Source organism: Micrasema longulum, unplaced genomic scaffold (assembly GCF_059751315.1).
Source record: "Micrasema longulum isolate JH-2025_06_02 unplaced genomic scaffold, ASM5975131v1 h1tg000242l, whole genome shotgun sequence".
In the NCBI taxonomy this organism is placed as follows: Eukaryota; Metazoa; Arthropoda; class Insecta; order Trichoptera; family Brachycentridae; genus Micrasema; species Micrasema longulum.
Genome location: NW_028277447.1, coordinates 349,550 through 372,395, shown reverse-complemented (window position 1 = coordinate 372,395; position 22,846 = coordinate 349,550). Strand labels below are relative to the sequence as shown.

Here is a 22,846-nt window from a genome sequence, read left to right as displayed (position 1 = left end):
AAAAATTTGCTTTAGTGGAATAAGTGGACTTTAGAAATAAAGGCCTCTTATGGACCTTACTCATAAACTTCATATAAAGTTACGCCTAGGCATATAGTGGTAGAATACGAATGAATATACCATCCTTATTTTAGTTAAAGCCTTACTTCTTAGATTTCCTTTAACCAAGAAATAACTGTACCCGGCATACGAAAAAGGTTCCTATTAAAAACATTTACGACCTAGTATCACTATTCAAAGCATATTCCATCGTTTATTTTTTGACCATGCCATATTTATTATTAAAAAAAACAATCTAAACAAATGTCAACAAAATCCGAGTCAATCAAAAATGATAATGATGTGTATTAATAAATGTTTTATTTTATTATTGAGGTTGGAACTTGGAATTTCTTCTATAAGAACAAACTGTAAAAAATCTTTCATGGCGTCATGGACTTTTAAAAGAGAATATTCAATGTAAATCATTGAAGAAAGACGATTCATAGATATTACGTCACGCACAAATTGACATTAGTCATAAAAAAATATAACATACCGAAATGAAACAAAATAAAATTTGCGCTTGGTAAAATTTTTAGAGGCATTTATTTACATTCAACAAATTTCTTTTATGCATAAATATTGCAAAATACTATAAATAGTTATGTAAATTTGTTTAATGATCATTTTTACACTCATAAACGACATTTTGCTTTAAAATCTCTAAAAAGACAGCATGTTTTCTAAATTGTTTAAATTTGAGATAAATTCAATCCATTTTACTATTAAAAAATGTGATGGGTAATTTATCGCAGGAGTATTCCAATGTTATACGTTATACCACGTTGGACACATGTGTATAAACTTGGAATAAGTTTCTATGGTCGCTATCCCAGCTCTATAACGGAATTAACTTTATGCGAGGTTTATAAGCAGGAATTTTTACCATACCATCCTTATTCTATCACTATGCTTATGAGTAATTTTATACCAGGTTTATAAGTAAGGCCCAATGTCGGATACTTACGTCGGAGTCGAATAGACCCATTATGCCTACATTCTACCTGCCTACTAACTGCTACCTAAATATTGCAAAAGAGGATTATGGATGGAAGTTTGAAATTGCGAAACGCGCCAAAGCAACGAGACGAACGAGATCGTTCGACCGCGAACGTTGACCCGAGCATTGCCGAGCGCGTGCGAGAGATCGCGAAGCTACATTCACGTCAGTTCAGCATTTTCCTCTTGCCCTGACCTATCCCAACCTCGTGCCGCCCGTGTTGTATGACACATGTTGCCTACATAAACACAAGCGCGGCTATACTTATCCGAGGCCACACGGACACGGGCGACTTTCGCGAGCGGAACTCCGTTTTCCGCCATAGTTGATCAGACGCTGACGCGGGAAGGACGTGCGCGGCAACTCGAACAAAACAGTTACAATTTGAAGTTTTCTGCATCATTCCATTTGTGGCTGAAGGCAATCTTCAGAGTTTTTCACGAATTCTAAACAAAATATAAATTGATTGAATGTGCTCTTTGTCAAACAAGCTGAGCTTTATCTATTGATTGCTTTTCAATACATTATTGTGAATTCCGTGAAAACAGTTAAATTTGAATCCTCAAAAACATTGTTTTATTTTGGTGATATTTAATATCTCATCAAAATGTGTGAAGATCGTGCTCTCCGAATGAGAAAAGGTAATTAAAAAGCATCTTGTTATCATGTATTTATTGTGTTTATTTAATTACTATTCCTTAAACCTTGTTTAAAAAAAAACATTAATATTTCTTTGGAGTTAGAAATCATACCATAGGTTATTGAAATAATAACATACGAGTAGTTACGAAAATTACTAAGTATTTTGAATAATACTAAGGTTTATTTGATTATTTATTACTAATTATCAATAATATTTTAAGACAGTTATCTCTTTTTTATAAAAATATTGCATTTCTTAAAGTTGTTTCTTAGTATTTTTTAACAGTGATAATGAGAAAGTTCAGTGCTACGGGAAATTGGATAGAAAAAATGTTTTCTTGCGAGTGGTAAAAATTAGAGCATTAAATTGTATGGCAAGGTTTCTTGAAAATGTATAATTTAAACATTTAAGTATATTTTAAGAAAAACGAGCTACAGTAGAACTCCGTTTATCCGAACTCCAGTCATCCGGATTGCTAAAAATCCTGATCGGTTTCAGGAAATAAAAACTAAGTAAGTTTTTAATTTTAATGTAACTGTCCAATCAATTTTTGTGAGTTGTGAGTTGTGAGTTTTTAACGTGATTCAAATTAGCTGTATTACTTCAAAAGCAATAAGATAATCATTACTCATTAATCACGATAATTTGAGTTTTTCTGTACTTAGAACGTCACTAGTTCTTCTGAATCAATCAATAATAGAGTATTGTGATAGATTTCCGGTTTACGAGAAGCTTATTCACTAATCAGCAGAACTCACCGAACAGAAATTGTGACGTCACACGCGGATAAATTTCGGAATAGCAAAACCTTAAAAAATCATGGCGCCGATAATACCAGAATTTATTTTGACAAACCACTGACTCACTGACCATTATTTTTTTTAACATTGTCGAGTCAATAAGTTCTAAAATCGAAAACAAATTTCTTGTCTCCTTCGCGCTTCGTTACGATTTTCCCGCCTTGTGAGGGCATTATGAAGTTATATACAATTGTATTTATTTTTTTAATTTCAATTTATCATTTTCAAGTAAAAATTATTGTGTATATGATTTAAAAAATACTTACGAGAAAATAAAAATAAAATGAAGATACGAAATTGGCGTTTATTGTCAATGATGCATTTTTTAAAATATTTATTTATTTACAAATATACACATTATAAAAAAATAATAACGTATCCCTAACTAAATTGGGCCAAGAGCCCTGTGTTGAGTTGGGATACAACAATTGAAAGTGGAAGTATGGATATTATTAAGCGATACCAAAAATACAAATCATTACATGATGGTGAACTGGCAAAAATAAATGGCCAGTGTCTCGGACTCACGGATCAAAGGTCCGTAGTTCGAATCCCACTCAACTGAGTTATTTACAACTCGTTGAAAATGGTCCTCAAAATTAAACGTTTGGGTAAATCATAAAAACACAAATATCTCTTTTTTTAAATAAAAAAATCATATATGTGAATAAACATCTGGACAGCACGCTTAATAGTATATAAATCTATTCAATATCTCTCAGTAGTCTCCTGCAATGGTCTCTTCCCTTAGACAAACTTGTACACCTCTCTTGAAAATGGCTTTAGTTTTGGTGAACTTAATATTATGTTCAGGACATTAAACACTCTTGGGGTCACTAGTTGAAGTTATGAGATCTACTAAAGAAAAATTATCGCGATTTATAGGTATTATTAAAAACAGCAGTATTATTATTTTTAATAGTATTAATAATAGTAACATTATGGTTTCTGTTACAATGTTATGTTATTAGATAATATTTGTATGCAAATTTGTGAAAATTAACCGACATGAGACCGAACATCTAATATTTATCCTGAACATGAAAATAGAAATAACATGTTATAAGTCATTAAATTTGCTATATATAATTATTGTTAGTTTTTGTTCCAACTAAATTTACCGCTAGATCCTGTCTTCCTAGATATAAAAAAAGGGATGATTATTTTTAGTAGATGTTTGGTGTGAAGGGGGCGGGGTGTAGCACAATTTTAAATATTTGTAAGGTAAATAAGATTCCTTATACCCGTATGCAGAGACAGAACTTAAGGTGAGGAAAGTACATTCTAATCTCAAGTGCAGAGAATAACCCGAAGGTGAAGACATGTGAATGTACTTTCCTCACCTTAAGGTTTGTCTCAGCATACGGGTATTAGTACCTGTACCTACTTTATTTGATTCCTGATTATTTTCACATTTTTATAAATTTATCTAAATGTACAATCATTTTTCATAAGCAAGGAAGTTTTTAAACGGGCTTTGCTGGAAAATAATTTTTAATGTATACCTACACTAAACGCCATAATAAATTAATATAAAAGATGATAACAATCGAACACTTGTAATCATTGAATTCGCGTGTTTTCCGGTCAATTTTAAGTTATTTTGTTTTGAAATATCTAAGTAAATGTACTACTTAACTTATCAGGTACCTTTGTATAGATTTTGGTGTTTATGAGGGAGTCGTTTTGATAAGAGACTTAACATATCACAACAGAGATGGATAACATTTTTTAAGATATTAGTCGGCCTCAGTGTACTAGTTAGTGCGTGTGCCTGCCATTATACAGGATGTTCTTTAAACCCAGTCACATCCGAAACCACGATGATCAGTATGACCAAAAATACATATTGGCACATTAAAATAAATTTTTAGATCGACTCAAATTTACAAAAATTAAATATTTAAAAAAAACAAATGGTTGCTCACTTCTCCAAGGGAGAAGCGAGAAGAGGGGAGTCTGATACACCGCCAACCACATGGCTACGCCCCCCTCGCTTCTCCTTTGCAGAAATAAGCAATCATTTGTTTTTTCAATATTTTATTTTAAAAGAATTCTGCGTTCTAAATATTGTTTTAAATATGCTAATATGTCTTTTTGCTCATACTGATCATCGTGGTTTTGGTTGTGACAGGTTTTAAAGAACACCCTGTATAAATAAAAAAAATCAACCCTAAGTAATTTTACCGCGTCGATGTGAAATCGTCTGACTCGCGCATTGCCATAATAATTCGTAATACATTACTTATTACATACGGAAAATGTTTGAAATAAATTAGAATCTTATTATTTATTTATTTAGAAAACATATTTACCATACATAATTTCATGTTATATTCCCAAGGAGTTTTTGGACAAACTCATTTAGGGATAAGCATACAACAATATTTTTATGGACGTATTTACACTTAAAACGATTATATTATTTACAAAAACAGAAAAAAATATGGATCGTAAAACTTCATCGAAGATGTATAAGTAACAAAGTAACAAATATGTATAAGTTTGTACATATTTTTTTGAATTCCAAGCTAAAGTAGTATGAAAAAGTATTTATAATTACATATTATACAAATTATCAGGATCAACTAAAGCAATGCTATTTATTCGAAGTCTTTCTGGATTTATTATTTTAGTCCTGTTCTTATATTTCGAAATTGTTACTCTAAATCAGGGGTTCCTAAACTTTTTCAGCCCACGGCGCACTTACAAGTTTAGTATTTTGTCACGGCGCCCTACATTAGTAAGCTATTTGGAATAGATATAGTGACTTTATATAGTATAGTCGAAAGAAACTGGTACCTACAATAATAGTAGTGAGGTAGATAGGCACAAAAATTAAAACATCCACAATATGAAATTGATTTTTATTATTTTTATAATAATTCAGAAATGAAACAGAGAACAACAAAAAAGACTTAACACTTTGTATTCCAAAGCCGTGTAAATACGTGATTATATAACCACGCGTTGTGTCCCGGCCCCTTGTTTTCACGTGATTTACCAGCTGTTCAAAAAAGTGCATTTTATTTACATCTAGTGACTTTTATTAGTACTTTTTCCCTGCTGGTAAACTACGTGAAAACACGGGACCGGGACGCAACGCGTGGTTATAATAATCACGTGTTTATACGGCTCCGGGATGAAAAGCACAAAAATGGAGTGATACGCTGTATGTATATGTGCAAACATTGCAATGTGGCTCTCCATAAAGGCCAATGTTGGCTAAACTATCATACAAAAACGACTTGTCAAATTGTTTTAAATAAATATGAGAAGTTTGAATTGATTTAACCGAGTATTTTCATAATTATGACACGTTTAAGAAACCCTTCACAAAGCATGAAATTTCACAAAAATGGGCCGGGCACAGGGTAAATTCTATGTGTAATCGGCCGGTGCTCTGGGAAAAAAATAAAATACAATAGTTACTCAGTCGAATCAATGTGACGGGTAAGATTGATGATTTCCGCACAGTTTTTAGTCTACTCTCATTTTTTACTCCACGTTGATCTTTGGGCGATATTTGTTCTTGATTACAGCTACAGCTGAAAATCCAGCTTCATATAAATATGATGTGGCAAACGGAATGAAAATTTTTAAAGCTTTATAGATACCCGCGAACATGTGTGGTTTCGGATAATGATAGAGGATCGACTCACGGCGCCCTTCTTTACTTTCTACGGCGCACCAGGGCGCCGCGGCGCACACTTTGGGAACCCCTGCTCTAAATACTTGTTTTTAATTTGATTTATTTTTTCAGATCACAATGCGCGGCTGATCCGGCTGTATCAACTTCGCTTTCGAGCTCGCATGCTACAGCGTCTTCAGGAGTCTCAAATCCGAAACAATGCGACCTCGCCCATGGAAGGCAACCACGCTCATTCCAACTCCGCACAAACTCCTGTCGTTTCCCCCGACCCGCGCAGCACGACACCCGACCAGCCCGCAGCCGCCACTCAACCCAAAGAGGTAGCCAAGACCAACAGACCACCCAGAGGAAGGAGTGCGGGTCTCATCATCATAGCCATGCGAACCGTCGACCTGATCAAGAAAAACCAACAACTACAGAGGAGGTTGGCAGCACTGCGAGCAGAAACGAGGCAGTTCGTCGATTCTGTCATGACCAACCCGGAAAACAATGACTCTTCCGAGAATGATGATCCTGACAAACAAACTCCCGGTGCCAGCGACTGCTAAATGGAAGAATCCGATTCATCCAAAGACGGACAAAATTAAAACGTTTAAACATTGTTTTACATATTTATCTTAGAATGAAGCGATGATTTAAATGCTTAGTACTTTTTAAATGAACAAATAGGAGTCATTATTTCGATAGGCACCAATTGTATTTATCAGAGGAAACTAACAATGCTTGCAATAGTCCTTAAAATTTAGCTTGATTAAAATGAGAGCTGCCAAACTAATGTCAATAGCAAATTACTGATCACTGATCATGTACCGATCAAATCGATTTTATCAGTTTTTTCGTGTAAACATGAAATTCTGTTTCCGAAAATTGATACAAAAACGCAAAAACAAGCCTATTATAGTGTGTTTAAGACAATTATTCACCAAAAAATAAGCCATTTATACTTTTTTCATGAACAACATCAACTGAATTATTTTTTTATTCGATCAATTTGTCCCATCTCTAACGTTTTTGCAAAATGATGTAACCTTTTAAGAACGTCGTTAATAATAAGGTTTATTTTAGTTTTTTTTTAGTTTTAAAGCTGATTTTATATGCACAATAAGTTTTTCTGGGTTATTATGCCGTGTGTCGTTCGCACTCTCTACCGACGTTTCGGATCGCGTTACAGCGTCCATCATCAGGGTTGATGTTATTTGTGTATGAATATGTGTTACGTTAGGTACTTAGAATTTTTACCGTGTCGTAGTCGTTTTTGTGTGATGTTATGTATTTGGGACTTGTACCGTGTCGTAGTCGTTTAGATTAATGTGTACCATTATGTACTTAGGATCTATACCGTATCCCAAATCTGCGTTACATTGCAATCTTTATGCAATTTCTTTATGACTGGGTACCAGGATGTTTTTAATCGCATCCCATCATCTCTGTTTATGTTGTCGGGATGTTTGTAAATCTCAATTGCTTCTTTTACTAGTCGTGTTTGGTGGTTCTTTGGCCTCCCTAAGATTATCGGCTCAAAGGAAAACTTATGCCCCGTTTCTATGTGGTGCTCGGCCAAGGCCGATTTTTCGGGGTAGCCGAGCCTGCATGCACTCATGTGCTCCTTTACTCTCTTTGTTATATTTCTGGCAGTCTGCCCGATGTAAACCTTAGGGCAGTTTTTACAATCCAGTTTGTAAATGCCGTCGGTTTCGAGAGGATCCCGGTCCTTTGCTGATTTAAGAAAATCTCTTATTTTTGCCGACGTGCCGAAAACAGTTTTAATCTGGTGTTTTTTAAGGATTTTGGAAATTCTATCCGTAATATTCTTTACATATGGCAAACAAGCTATCCCTTTATAGTCATCGTTATTGCTGTCATACGTCTTGTTTGTGTTTGATATAGAAGCTATTCTAGCCAAAATCTCTTTCTTTTTGTATCCGTTTCCTTCCAGCGCGTTTGTTAATATGTTCAATTCAAAAAAAATTCTATAGTAAAAATTAGTAAAATAAAAAGGTAAAAATTCTATGTACCTAACGTAACACATATTCATACACAAATAACATCAACCCTGATGATGGACGCTGTAACGCGATCCGAAACGTCGGTAGAGAGTACGAACGACACACGGCATAATAACCCAGAAAAACTTATTGTGCATCTTAACGGCCGTGAAAATCTAAGAAGTTTAATCTGATTTTATATATTTATGTTGATTTATATGTCAAGCATTGGTATCAAAAAAATAAATTAACATGCCAGATACGAATGATTTTTCGTGTGTCAATATAAATCACTCCTTAGACGTCACTCCAAAGTTATGTTGTCACTTTTGCTGACAACTGTCATTCTAATCGAGCTATATTTAAAGGACTATAGTTTCAAAAGACAGCACGTGCGAATCGTCAAATCACCTTATAACTTATCGTATGCTTTGAATAAAATTACAAACGATTTCGTTTGCAAAGAAAGAATAGATAATAAATTGGCCGTGTGTGATTTTATTAGCGATTTAATGCGTGCAATAATAAAAAAGCACTCAGTTTTTAACCCTGGAGCGCGCAGTGATATTTTTCTTCTGATTTTAAATGCACATTGGTGTAGTGATTTTTTCCTTTTGATTAAGAGGATATGCGATGGAACAGCGATTTAATATATAGGTATTTAAATATAGTTTTTCTGTCACTCTCGCAGATGCCTCCCCGAATACTGTGCAAAATGAGCAACTGCACGTTGGCGTCGGAATGATTATGCCGAGCTAAAATCGACAAAATCAAGGTCTTGTAGTCCCCAAATAATAATAAAACACAAATAATATGCGTGGATATTTAGAGTGTGTAAATGAACATAGCTCTAGTGCCATAATCCAGGGAGGAAATACGTTTGTATGAAGAAAGGTCAGACCGCACATACTCTTAATCATTTTTTTTTCTTAATCACTCTTTGCTTCATTCTTAAGTTGATTTCTGTACTCAGAAAATAAGTGTGTATCCATTATTTTATGTTTGACGTCTATTTTAAGATCACAAGATCTCGTAATTTAAGGTTGTTCGTTTTCTAATGAGCTATGTAGCCTTTTTGCTTTAAATATTTATCGTATGATGATTTAAAAAAATGCTTTTTTATACTAAATTACTACTGTTTTAGCCAAAATAGAATACATAGTTATTGGATTAACCTCCACAATTTGATTCTATTGAAATAGTTAAAACATGAGTAGTATTGAATATCAAGCAATCGATTCATTGTATTGGTAATATATAACTATAGTTTAGATCGTTTAGATATAAAAAGTGTAAAACACAAAGTATTCGTTTTTAATTTATTTTTATAATAATTAGAATAAAGCGTTGTAAAATGGCCGCTTCGTTGTCTGACAACATGTTGTATCTACGAGTACGATTTACCAAATTTGTTTGTTAAAGACAATCTTAGACACAAAATTATCTAGGATTAGATTTTTAAGCTAATATGATATTATAATTGGCAATGCGCATAACCGATAATCGAATAATTCACAACTAGTTATAAGAATATCCGATTGATTCTATTAATAACCGATTAAGGCCTAACTAATCGTTAAAGTAATTGGTTAATCATCGGTTCCGTGGCTTAGATCTGAAAAAACCAATGTCAGTTTTTTTACCAACATTTTTTAGGGAGTCCATGTCAATTAAATAACATATATAATGAATTATTTTATATCCTATACATACATATGTTGTCATATTTTTTACTAATGTTCGTTATTGACACGTCAAACGGTTCATTAAAATGGCACTAGATAGCAGAAAAATGACTCCTGTAATATTGCTATTTACGACATTGGCCCTTTTAGATCCAATCCATAGACTTGTTTATTCTATGGAAATAATTGATACCTAAAATAATCTGTTAACTCTTTCTTCTAAAAATATTTTTTTATCCCCAAAATAAATTTTATTGGTGACTGTCAATATCGATTTTTTCCCTAAAAAAGTATAAACCCGTTATTTCCATAGCCAACAACCGACATTCTTAACTATTATTTCTTCAACCGATTATGTAGATAATTGAATAATTGGTTTGTTTACTTTTTTATATACCTACTGTGTAAACAAATGTATACAAAATTGATTTAAGAGACTTCTTCACTAGCATAACCTGTTCTAAGGAGGAGTGTAGAACAGTGCTATTTTTTTACACGTTTCTCAAAAAATTGAATCTTTGATTATCCTAACTTATTATGCCGCAAAACGAATTGACTTTCTTACTTATACACATTTTAAATTATTGTGAAACCAGCGCATTTTTATTTATTTGTTATATTTTATAAATTTATTATATAAATAATTATGCATATTTAATACCAGGGAATCTTTATAAAACTAGTGAATTAGAAAATGAATACGGAGCATCCTCTAGTTAGGATATTCTCCATTTAAATTAACTCAGCCTGTGTTTGCTTAGTTATTGTAATTTTAATTTAAGCTGCAAAACCTATTAGATAAAATTTGCGCAATTAGTTATTTCGAATTTATTATTACGAAATATACTAAAACTATTCATAGAGTAACTTACTTGATGTTCGAATTAATTCATACCACGTAGTAAAAAAGTCATGTTGTGAATAAATTCGACTATTTAATAGCTAAAATTAATTATAAATTTCATCCCATCGATTTTTACAACACAATACATACCCATTTGTATTTTTGTCGCTTTCCATGTCATTTATTGTATTTATTTTCAAGCGTGTTATATTTTACCCAATGTCCTATAAACAAATGTAATAAATTGAATATAAAAAACAAAAAAAGTTTTTTTCTAATTTTCTTATAAATGTGTTGGGTAATAAATTATAATACCTATCTGATTTAGGTGTCATTCTATAAATGTGGAGACAAACACATTCCAATTATATAATTATTTTTTATATTGCGAAAATAATATAGTTGCATCCTAAATAAAATACATGTTTTTGATTGTTATGGTTAATTCATACAGCGCCATTTTTTAAAACATAGTCCTTCAAGGGCGCTTAACAAATGCATAAATATCGATTTTAATTTGTATTATGGATAACTTATATAGCGCATCCGAAATCCTGAATAACCGAGGCCCGAAAAGCCGATCAACTGAGGCTCGTAGGGCCGATTTAATAAAAACAGATTCATCAATGCCTGAAAAGTTAATTTCATTAGGCCAAGAAAATAGATTTACTAATATGGTCCAAAGAATCCAATTTACTAGAATGTTTCATTCCCAACAGCGTTTTTATTTTAAATTACAGCATTAACATTATGCAATTTTAATCGCTTAGTACCTTAACTGAACTTTTTTTAATTTGTGTGGTTTTGGTAGCATCATTGACAGTGATTATTCTGTATTACATTTAGATTACACCAGACAACAAAAAATAAATTGTGTGGCTATATTTCTATCCTAAATAACCAAGGCGCGAAGAGCCGATCAACTGAGGCCCGTAGGGCGGATAAATCTGATCATATTTCATTTGTTGATGAAATAATTAAGTTGACAACCGGTCAACATATTTCACGTATTTGTAGAAGGCTCTAATAAAGAGAAAAAATGTGTATACTATGGACATCTAGCGAGCAAAGTAAAAACTAAATGAAATCTTTCGGTAATACAGAAAACATTATAAATGTAATTAAGTTGGCGTCCCTGTTCAGCAACTTCAAGGTGAAAACTTTTTTCACAGATTATTTTGACATCTGACAGAAGGGGAAATCGGGTAGGGATGTGTTATTGTATGTGATGTTCCACGTCCTTAATTTTAAACATGTACGTTTAATTATGCTCAATTTATTGAAAAATAAATCAATTTGTATTATATATCAGCTCTAATGACTTCAATAATAGATTATTATAGTAATCGTCATGAGAAAATAACGTGACCGACATTCTTAATAGATTAAAATTTGTAATCAAAATTTTAACTATCGTGCTTTGACCATAACATTTCTACCACTTCCAGAAGTAAGTATAATTGCGCAACTTACTTATTACGACGATAATGTATTAAAAAATTATGAAGGAAAGCTATGATTATTATTGCCTTACTATACAATTGTTTTAGTTTGTTTACTAAATATAAATAACTAATTGCCGTGATTATTACAAACATCTTTCATTTTCTTCCAGTATGTCGTGGTTTAGCGATTTAGCTGACAAAGCAGAAAATTTATTGAATAAAATAGACCAGAATGCTGCCATTGTACTGCAAGAAACGGAAAGAAAAATACACTCAAATTTCTCTTCTGCTTTGGAAAACAAAACAACAAGCGATGAATCAAGTTATTCGCCATCTATAATTGCAATTTCCGAAGTAAATCTATCACCGAAGCAGAATGTTTTGAAAGGAAAATCTTTGAAAAGAAATGTAAATAGAAATTATGACAAAAATGAAACATCATCACAAAAAAGTTTCGATTTAAGGCCTTCGTCCAGCTTACGGCAGTCCAGATCGGATGGTAATTTTAACACTATTGTAAAAATAGACATTCAAAATGCCCCTGAGCTTCCTCTTCAAAAAGGTTTGCATTTATGTCTTTTCTAATAGTTTCTAGAATAAAAATGATTACAAACATCTCAACAGAGACGACTAAATTTCTCTTGAGAAGGGAAAATATCGTCAGCCTAATCTGTAAAACTCGTTAGTCCCAAACTTACTTTTGTTCAGAGGAGAGTGAAAAAAGTTTTTACTTCAGTAGCAAATGGAACTAAATGAATTTTATTTTTTCGATATATAAAAATATTATAAAAATAATAGAATACTATATGTTTATACAAGTTTTACACACATTTAGATTATTTGAAGTCCTAACGGAAAATGCCAAAATATAATTTTTGACATTTTCGAAAAGACTTGTGATTTTTACAATTAAAGGTGATTATATGTCACAGAACCTGCAAGTTATATTTAATTTTATAAATTTGTTTCATAAATAAGTATAAGTATTTAATACAAGGGAATCTATATAAAACATGTGAATTAGAACATTAATACGGTGCGTCCTCTGGTTAGGATAGTCTCCATCTAACATAGCTCAGCCTGTTTTAAGATGAAAATGTTTAATGTTCTAAAGTATAAGTAGTTATATAATATATATATGCGAGTGTATGTATACATGTGCATGTGTATGCATGTGTGTATATTTAAATATGTAAATGTATTTCATATCTTACTGTATACTCATATACCTATGTAGGTACATTTCCTTATTTTAACTTATTATTGTTTCTCTTAGTCTTTCTTGTGTTATTCTTAGTTTTAACTTCATATATATACTTATGTTGTACTGCTGCACTTGAATGTATTGCTAATAAATGTAATAGCCCATAGGGAGTATTAATAAATAACAATGACAAAATAAATAAATACTAAAACTACCTAATTATAAGTGCGTAGCTAATTAAATATAAGAATGTAATAATAATTTTCATATAATTACTACTATTACTACTACTACTACTACTACCATCACGCCATTTCTCCGCAGGGGTAGGCAGAGAGAATGGACCGCCACACACGTCTATCCTGGCATACAATCCTAGCCTCTTCCACATTCATACATCTTGTCATACATGCCCTTCGGTTTTGTCTGCTTTTGACATGACCAGACTTAAGATTTTGGTTTATCTGATCATGCCACGTCTTCCTTGGTCGTCCTCGTCTAACGTTGCCGTTCATTTTTGCCATATATACTTGTTTTACCATTCTCTCGTCGTCCATTCGTTCTACGTGACCAAACCATCTCAGAGACCCTTTCTTAATCTTATCAATTATACTTGTCTCAGATTTACACTCTCGCCTGATTTCATCATTCGTAACCCTGTCATACATTGATTTCCCACACATTCGTCTAAGAGATCGCATTTCAACCGCGTTCACTCGGCTTTCATCCTTCCTCTGCCAGTTCCATGTTTCACTTCCATACATAAGTGTTGGGACTAAAACTCCGTTGTGCACTGCCAGTTTAGCTTCGATTGACATATTTTTATTAGAAATTACTGTGCTTAGTGCTCCGTTCATTTTGTTGCCCGCATTCACTCTTCTTTCAACATCTTTTTCTACTCTTCCATCTCTTGAAAACATGCTTCCCAGATACACAAATTCTTCTACTTGCTCGAGACATTCGTTGTTTACATTTATTATGCATTGAGTAACCTCACTATCCCTTTCAAATACCATCACTTTTGACTTACTTTCGTTCATCGCCAATTCGCTCTCCAGGCAAAAAACAAATATAAAGTAATTTAATACATAAGAATATAAATAATATGTGTAACAATAAAGTAATACTTTTATTAGTTTACATTTATTTTTCAAAAAAATGTCTCGTTACACTATTTATATGTGCAGTCATTTGTTTTAAAATTAGTTTTACATTTTGAGTCCTTTATATTTGGCCTTTAATAATTTTGGAGCAATTACATAATATTGTTTTTAATACAATCTATTTTTTTCATTTACTGCTTTGAGATATCCAACCATCTTAATGTAATTCCTCGACAAATAAATCCAATATTCGTCTACCTACAGTGATTTTTATATTTTTTGAATTTTTCTGTATTTGCATACCTTCTGCTCCATTAAGCCTAAATTAATCATGCTTCATCCTTATCTGTTACGGTATCTATAAATCTCCTTCTTTACAATGTTACTTTACAGATATTGCCGGCGCAATGACAAAATATTATGTATTTGTAATTCAGTTTTTGAATAACTATAAATTTTCTTTACATTTATTTTCAGATGATCCGGTTATATTATCTTTGGAAAATGACTCTGTTATTGAAACCTCGAGTGTTGCATCAGATCATGGTTTCCATTTCAGTGAAGATGGAAACATGTCAGTTACCTCTAATAATTCGGACCATTTTGTAAATATGGAAAATGAAATGTTGCGCAATGAAATATCTGTCGTTAATAATGAAGTATCCTTACTAATTGCCAAAGCCAAAAATGCTGAGAAAGGTCTGTAAATTTTTATACCAAAGACAAATATCTTAAGAGCAAGATTCGAACATATTTTTTCATTTTAATTTTATTCAGTTATTTAGAACATTACAAAAAAAAAAACAAATTCATTCTAAATACAATAATAAATCACAAATGATAATAATCATATTTATATAAACACCAAAATATTCGAAATATTGTTGGGTTTCTAGCACAATTTGATAACTACAAATCAAAAATGTAAAAACATTCTTTATAACTGCATCATCTTTTTCAAAAAGTAAATAAAAGTATGTCACATTTTATAAATACGAAAAATAATATTCAACTTCCTTGTCAGAAAAGTTAAAATAAATATCTTTAAAAAAAATCTGTTCCTATTGTTTTGTCTGCCTCGTGGTCTAATGGTCAGCACGTTTGACTACCAAGCAAGAGGTCTTGGGTTCGATTGCCTACATGCTTGACATTAAATATTTATTGAATATAATGTTTTTAGACTACAATATTCCATAATTATCACATATTAAATTGTGTCTATGATTAAAAATTGTGTCAGTTTTAATTTTCAGATATCTCATTGTGTTTTGTAATACAGGGTGTTCTTTAAACCCTGTCACATCCGAAACCACGACGATCAGTATGAGCAAGAAGACATATTGGAAAATTATAATACATTTATAGAATGCATAAAATTGAAAAAAAAAAATATTAAAAAAAAACAAATGGTTGCTTACTTCTGCAGGGGAGAAACGAGGAGGAGGGAGTCTGATACACCGTTAACCGCGCGGCCGCGCTCCCCTCGTTGCTCTCCTGCAGAAGTAAGCATCCATTTTGAATCGCGTTGTGGTCCCGTGGCTAGTGTTGCGAACTCATGGGCCAGAGGTCCGAGGTTCAAACCCCACTCTACCCCAACTTGATTTCCATTTTCTAATAGTGAGTTATTTACAGCTCGTTGAAAATGGCCACCAAAATTGAAATATTTGGGTAAATTATAAGAACGCTAATATTTCTTTTTATAAAAAATAATTGTTTTTTAAATATTTTATTTTTAAAAATTTCTTCATTTTAAATATTTTTTTAAATATGCTACAATGTCTTCTTGCCCATGCTGATAATCGTGATTTCGGATGTGACAGGGTTTAAAGAACACCCTGTATATATTTGTGTCAATATTTATTATTATTAGATTTTTATTTTTTTTAAATTATTGGTATATTTTATAATTTACATTTATGCTTCAAGTTTTATGATTATTGGCATGTTTTCTAATTTATCTATATTTTTTCAAATTTTTATATTATTATTATTGATCTGAATTGTTTAAGCATCATTTAATGAAAAAAACACAAGTAACATAGAAGGTCCTGCCTAAACACAGGAATTTCCAGGAAAATAGCCCCCAGACTGGCACCTGGTTGGGAAATTGGTGATTCTGATTAGGGAAACGCGAATCGAATGGAGCAGTCCAAAAATCATCCAGAGATTTGAGTTCCTTCGCTGGCATAGGCATATTGATATAGAAAGCTGTCCAACAGTTTACGAATTTCCAAAATGGCCGAAGTCAGAAAATACCACCATTAGGTGTGGAAAGAGGAAGATGATATTTTTTCTTGTCATTTTTTCAGCTCATAATAATAACATGTTTTAAATCTGGTTTTACTAAAAAATCCATTTTGTTTCAGATTCTGAAAACAAATCATTAAGATTACATCAGTTAGAAAGAGCCCACACAATAACTGTAGATGAAAATGAAAATTTAAAGGAAAGAATTGTCGAACTACAGAGACAAACAAAACATCTGCCGAAAAAGGGGTTGGATAGAACTGATTTAGAAGACGCAATTAGGATTTTAGAAGATGAAAAAAGTGAACTTATTCAAAAGTATGTAATTGCAAAATGCACTTATCAAAGTATCAGTCTGTAAAGTCGAAAATGTCTAGAGACAGTTGCCGCGTACGGGGCACGATTTTTCAGACTGTCTAAAGATAGTCCCCGCTGGGATTGGGTTAAAATGTAATGATTTTACGTTAACCCCTGAAACCCGAGTTAAATCTGTCAGTTAAAAAAAATATTTGATGTAAGGGAATTATTTGAAACTTTTTATAGTTTTTTCCGCCCTTATAGTTCAGAAGTTATTGCTATATTATTTTGAACATACGTTAGGTTTCAAAGGATAGGAAATAAAAGCAATAGAACTCTGTTTATCTGACCTCCAGTCATCCGGATTGCTCAATATCCCGATCGTTATCAGGAAATAAAAAATAAAGGAGATGTTATAATAACAAATAAAAAATGGCGCCGATGACCAGCACATTTCTTCGTCATCACAATTAACTTTGCTGGGCATGTTTAAGTAGGTTTTTATGTGATTACATCTGGCACTCATTAATCTGGGTTTTGGAGTTCTTCTGTACCAGTTACAAATACACATTAAAACCCATTTTATTAAATTAAAAAATAACAATATTGCAGTGAAAACATTTATATAACATCCATAAATTTCAACATATTTGGTCACAGGCAAGTTAACTTTAAATAATGCAAATAATAATGGAAGGAATCGGGTGCTTTAACAAACGTCAAACTGTCAAAATGAGAAATGCCATTTTAGGCAGAATTACGGGTTGCAAACTAGCTGACAAAAGTAAATGACAAAAAAGATTGCCAGCAATTAGAAAACAAAAACCTGACATTATTATTTTATTTATTATGGGAAAAAATTAAATTGCAAAGAAGTGTTCGTTTGGTCTCAAAGGATTAAATATTTATCATTGTAAAAATCGTTTTATTGTCTACTGATTTCCTTTTTTACAGAGTTGAAGATTTACAGCTATCGGAAATGTCTAATGCTTCCATCAAGATTGAATTAGGAAATGATCTTAAAGAAAAGGGAAGAAAGTGTGAGGAGTTAGAAGAAAAATTAGAGAAGGTTAAAACAGAAATGGTAGAATTGCAATCTGAATGGAAAAACTACAAAATAAGAGCCAACAGTACCTTGATGATGAAGGAGAAAATTATAGAAGAGTTAGGTGGAAGTGGAGGGGAAAATATTGCCGACAGCACCCTTAATTCTCAAATCAGTCAGCTAAAGTAAGTAATTAGTCCCTCATAGTAATAGTTTTATTTATTTCTTTAAACCTTTAACGACTGTTTGAAAAAACTCTCAAGTCACTGTGTGGTTACCTGAGGTTAGGAAATGATCGCCTGATAATCACCGTCTCTTTTCATCTTATTAAAAATATTTATGTGTTCTCTTAGTGATCTAATTAGATTACATCTCTTTCTCCCAAATTAATGCTTTATATATTTGTCTCAGGATACTCGATATTTGGTCATTTTCGGTGATCCTGATGGACATATAAAATAATTCAATTTTAAATTATCTAATGAACCTAAATGTTTACTTGAAGATTACAAAAAAAAATTGCTTAGATAAATGAATTAAGTGCAATTTGCAACGCCGGTTACATCACAGGAACGGGCGGGTTAAAAGTACATTCTACCGATTATAGTAGATTTTGATTTACTTTGTTTTGTTTACTAACACCATTTGTTACTTATTAAATTAGGTATAACTCAATGCAGATGTTTTATTTTATGTAATGTTATACTTATTTATGAGACGAGGCATGGTTCAACTTGACAGATTTAATAAACTTTTTTTTCCAGTTCTAAAATTAATAATGCATAATGAAGTATTAGTTATTAAGTTTAGTCTAATTTGACATAAAAATATTTTTTCTTATTTATCGGTATATTTCACATTTACATCTTTCCACACACTCAAATATATTTTTAATAAAATAATGAAAGAGTAAAACAATATTTGTTTACTACATTTCCTGGTACAGATTAGAGCGAGATGACATGGCTACAGAATCTTCAAAATATCAAGCTATATGTGAGAAAAAATGTAAAGAAATAGAGCAGTTGGAGATCAGAACCACTTCTACAGAGCGACAGCTTTCTGCCCTTAGGGAGATATTCAGACAAGAAAAAGCTGCTAAAGAAATAGCAGAACATACTGTACTCAGTCTTAGTAAAGTAAGTAAATAATATTAAGTATCTCTTGAGTAAAAGTTAAACAATTTATTAATTAAAAAATATATAAACAAGTTCTACATTTTATCTGTTGTTCGTAATTAATAGTTTTTAATTCTTATTACAGGAATTAAAATCTATGCAACACGAGACAGCTAAACAAATTTCTTCTCTACGCACAAAGTTACGCGAAAGCCAGCCCAAAGAAAATGAGCATCTTTTAAGGTTTGTAAATCACATATTTATTTACATTAAATATTATATTTTGTTGTTTATCTGAGAATGTTTTCACTTTAAAATAAGCTCAAATAATGTTACAAAATACATTGTGTTAAAACTCAAATTTTACATAATGTTTTACATATCTTTTGAGCAAAGAAACAATTATTGTATTTATTTATTTGGATATCTTTTTTATTAATATTCATTTACAGTCATCCAGTGAACAGCATGAATGTATCAGAAACTGGCGAAGAAAGGTTTCGTTTACTAACTCAAGCCCTTGTAGCAAAACAAGCCGCTTTGGAAAGCATCACATCTGACAGAAATGCTCTGAGATTGCAACTTGAAAAAACTGAAGTGAGATATTTTAGTATCTTATTCTTTTTTAAATTAACTTATTCTTTTTTTAATATTATCTGTTTTATTGTTGCATAAAAGTGTCATAGTTGTCTGATATGCATTTACAGTAATTAGTTATATTTTTTCAGAACAAATACAGATCTGATCTTATCAGTATGAAAAATAATCAACCTCGAATTATTCATGTTAATGATACAGACGATGGTAAGACTCATATTTACTTTTAACTTTATTATGTAGTTTCATAGAAAGACAACCTTGGAAATTAATACACAGTGTGTTTTATTATTATTTGACATAGTTTTCATTTCATTGTTTGTTTACATGTGCAATACCATATTTATATGTATGTTTTTTTTTATTGAGTTGTAAATGTTTTGTACTTTTTCATATAAATATATACTTTCTTACGATTTACCCAAACATTTCAATTTTGAGGTCATTTTTAATGAGTTTAAAATAATAAATGAGAATCAATTTGTGGTGGATCAAGGTTCGAACCTCAGATTTTTGATCTGTGAGTCCGTGACATTAGCCACAAGACCACAGCCCGGTTCGCGTGGTTATACAAAATGCCATTTATATTTTAATTATTTAAAAAATATTTTGTGAAGTTCTTTCTTTGTTTAGTTTTTACGTAAGAATTTCTATGTTGTAAGCAACATTCCGTTTTGAAGATTAAAAAGAAAATAAAAGAAAATTTGCCATCAACAGCTATGAAAAAGTAAATTGTTGACAGGTAAAATTATTTGAAAACTATATCCATTTTGAAATAAATTAAATTTGTAGATGATCAAAACTATAAACGTATTTTACTTTTTTAAAAAAAAGGAATAACCCCCTAAGCCTCTATTTAGAGGCTTGTCAGCAGGTGGGAAAGAGGGGATATGGAAGGAGGTTATGAAAAATACACCTCAACACCCAGACCAATTGAGAAAAATCTTTCTTAAATTTTTCCTTGCAACTGGCGGGAATCGAACCCGCGACGCCAGTTTCACAGTTGTCCGTCTAACCAACTGTGCCACTGCACCTGTCAAAAATGTTATCAATTAATTATAATTAAAATGGAGTTCCACCAAGGAACCAGTAAAGAATTAAAAATACATCCAATATGCATACATATTGTTAAAAATTGATACCATAAATATGAGTTATCATAACACAATGGTCAAATACTATAGAACTTTAGTTAATAATTTATGGTTAATTATTATTACATTATACTTCTTTGTTTTGAATTAGCAATAAATATGGCATGAAAGTATTACTGAAATGTCAGTTTGTTATGTTTCAGCAAAAGCGAGATTGCCGCCCATGATGCAGGAGAATCCATGGGACTCTAACTTGTCGCGTCGAGTAAAGAAAGCTTATTCCACTTTAGACAGCTTCAGTGTCAGAGTTGGAATCTTCTTAAGGCGGAACCCCATTGCGAGGATATTCATTATTTCATACATGGTTTGTTCATTTCACTAATCAACATGAAATTATCATAGATATGTAGGATTTTAATGCACGTGGATGCATGAGAGCTCCTACCTAGATGGAGATTGACAGTAGAGAATGATGTTAAGGGTTGAAGTGTATTTATTGCAATACATGATTAATAAATAGAGTAACAGAGAGAGAAAATGCATAGATGTTTTATATTGAGTCACTGAGCACTGAACTGGACTGTATGTTGGAATTGTCTGAGGCTGTCTGAACTACAAATTGTTTCTGCATGTTGTAACTGAGGATATTATTACTTATATATTATCCAGTGTTCATTTTACTTCCTGATGAGATTTTGAGGTGCATTAATTCAGAGTTTCTCAACGATTTTACATCCGCTCGTATCAGCAGTTTGTTAATAGTAAATTTAATGTTTTGATGATTAATTGTTGGCATACAGGAATTGTGTGATTTTGTCATCTTGACAGTGGGCATTTATTTCCGGGTGAACTCGGAGTCCCACAGATACACTGTATTGGTATACCAAATACAGCATATCACCGTTGTTTGTAATATGAAGGTATAGTGATCAGTCTTAGCAGTGTAAAACCACGTCGAACTTTCCAGAAATCGAACCCGGAACCTCAACCATGGTAGACGAATGCACCAACTACTAAACTATAAGGCAGACTCATCTCCCATTGATTTCTTTTTTTAGAAATTTCACCCGAGAATAGCCATCGACTCAAAACCACTTGTCCAGGATTCTGGTCTTTTTTCACACGCAGAACAAAAGATACAGAAAAGATGATCTATAGCCCATAGTTAAAGATATCTTTGTGCTAATTATATTTTTATTTTATTCCAGATAATCCTTCACTTCTGGGTTATGGTTGTTTTATTTACATACACACCGGAGATTCATTAAATTATGCTGACAAAATATATATATTTTTTATTATGTAGGTGCATTATCACCATCGTGGAATGAAATTTACAATATTTTTAACCTTTGTTATAATTAATGATTATAATTGAAAATCGAATATATTTATGTAATAAAATGTTTATTATATTTGTTTGAGTTTTCATAATATTTTATTTATTTATTTAAATTTTTGTACATAATGTTATTTGTACATTGGCGGGCTTATTGCCAAATGGCAATTTCTTCCAACCAACCAATAAAATAAAAGTTTTATTTTTATAGTTCAAGTTACAGAACATATTCAATAGAAAAAAATATTAAAAAGTTAAAGATATATTAAAATAGAAATAAACGTATTAAATTACCTTAAATCAAAACTATTACTTAATGGGGACAAGGAATAAAAGAGGAAAGAGGAAAGGAGGAAAGGAGGAAAGATTAAGGAAGAGAAAAGAGATGTTTCTTCAGATGTGATTTAAACAGAGATGATGTAGTAACATCTTTGATGGTGGACGGGAGATGATTCCACAGTCGAGCCGCATGAACACTATATGAGTTATAGAAGAAAGAGGAATTGTGGATGGGTATTACGAGAGTGCCTTGAGAATTAGAACGAAGAGGTAAACTATGAACTGTTCCTACCTTCTAGTGAATATTAAAAATATCGAATGGATACATTTTGTGAGGTTTATTAATATACTTCATTGACTAATAGTTTATTATATGCGGTTATAAAAAAAACATTTTGAGAATTGTAACTATTTATTTTTTTATAAT

At 31.8% G+C, this 22,846-nt stretch overlaps 2 protein-coding genes across 5 annotated transcripts; both read left to right on the top strand.

Annotated features, from left to right (window-relative positions):
- The first annotated feature begins 1,317 nt into the window (after nt 1-1,317).
- Cipc (Clock interacting protein circadian) lies at nt 1,318-8,105 on the top strand. The gene is made up of 2 exons (XM_088223572.1): nt 1,318-1,683; nt 6,249-8,105. The coding sequence occupies exons 1-2, from the start codon at nt 1,650-1,652 to the stop codon at nt 6,683-6,685; spliced, it is 471 nt and encodes a 156-aa protein (XP_088079698.1). The 5' UTR covers nt 1,318-1,649; the 3' UTR covers nt 6,686-8,105.
- Nucleotides 8,106-11,795: 3,690 nt separating this feature from the next.
- Nucleotides 11,796-22,214, top strand: Golgin84 (golgin A5). 4 transcript variants are annotated; one of them, XM_088223570.1, is made up of 11 exons: nt 11,796-12,101; nt 12,267-12,658; nt 14,881-15,102; nt 16,770-16,968; nt 17,902-18,177; nt 18,939-19,131; nt 19,256-19,353; nt 19,563-19,707; nt 19,839-19,914; nt 21,005-21,165; nt 22,010-22,214. In XM_088223570.1, the coding sequence occupies exons 2-11, from the start codon at nt 12,268-12,270 to the stop codon at nt 22,067-22,069; spliced, it is 1,821 nt and encodes a 606-aa protein (XP_088079696.1). In that variant the 5' UTR covers nt 11,796-12,101; nt 12,267; the 3' UTR covers nt 22,070-22,214. The 4 variants fall into 4 exon arrangements, with proteins under 4 accessions (XP_088079696.1, XP_088079694.1, XP_088079697.1 ...); XM_088223568.1 differs by having other exon boundaries at nt 20,990-21,165; XM_088223571.1 differs by having other exon boundaries at nt 11,820-11,906.
- Nucleotides 22,215-22,846: the final 632 nt, after the last annotated feature.

Coding starts and splice junctions, on each gene's coding strand:
- Cipc (XM_088223572.1), top strand. CDS start 1,650: ATGTGTGAAGATCGTGCTCTCCGAATGAGAAAAG. Junction 1,684..6,248: donor TGCTCTCCGAATGAGAAAAG/GTAATTAAAAAG, acceptor TTATTTTTTCAG/ATCACAATGCGCGGCTGATC.
- Golgin84 (XM_088223568.1), top strand. CDS start 12,268: ATGTCGTGGTTTAGCGATTTAGCTGACAAAGCAGAAAATTTATTGAAT. Junction 18,178..18,938: donor TCTCAAATCAGTCAGCTAAA/GTAAGTAATTAG, acceptor TTCCTGGTACAG/ATTAGAGCGAGATGACATGG. Junction 19,354..19,562: donor GAAAATGAGCATCTTTTAAG/GTTTGTAAATCA, acceptor ATTCATTTACAG/TCATCCAGTGAACAGCATGA.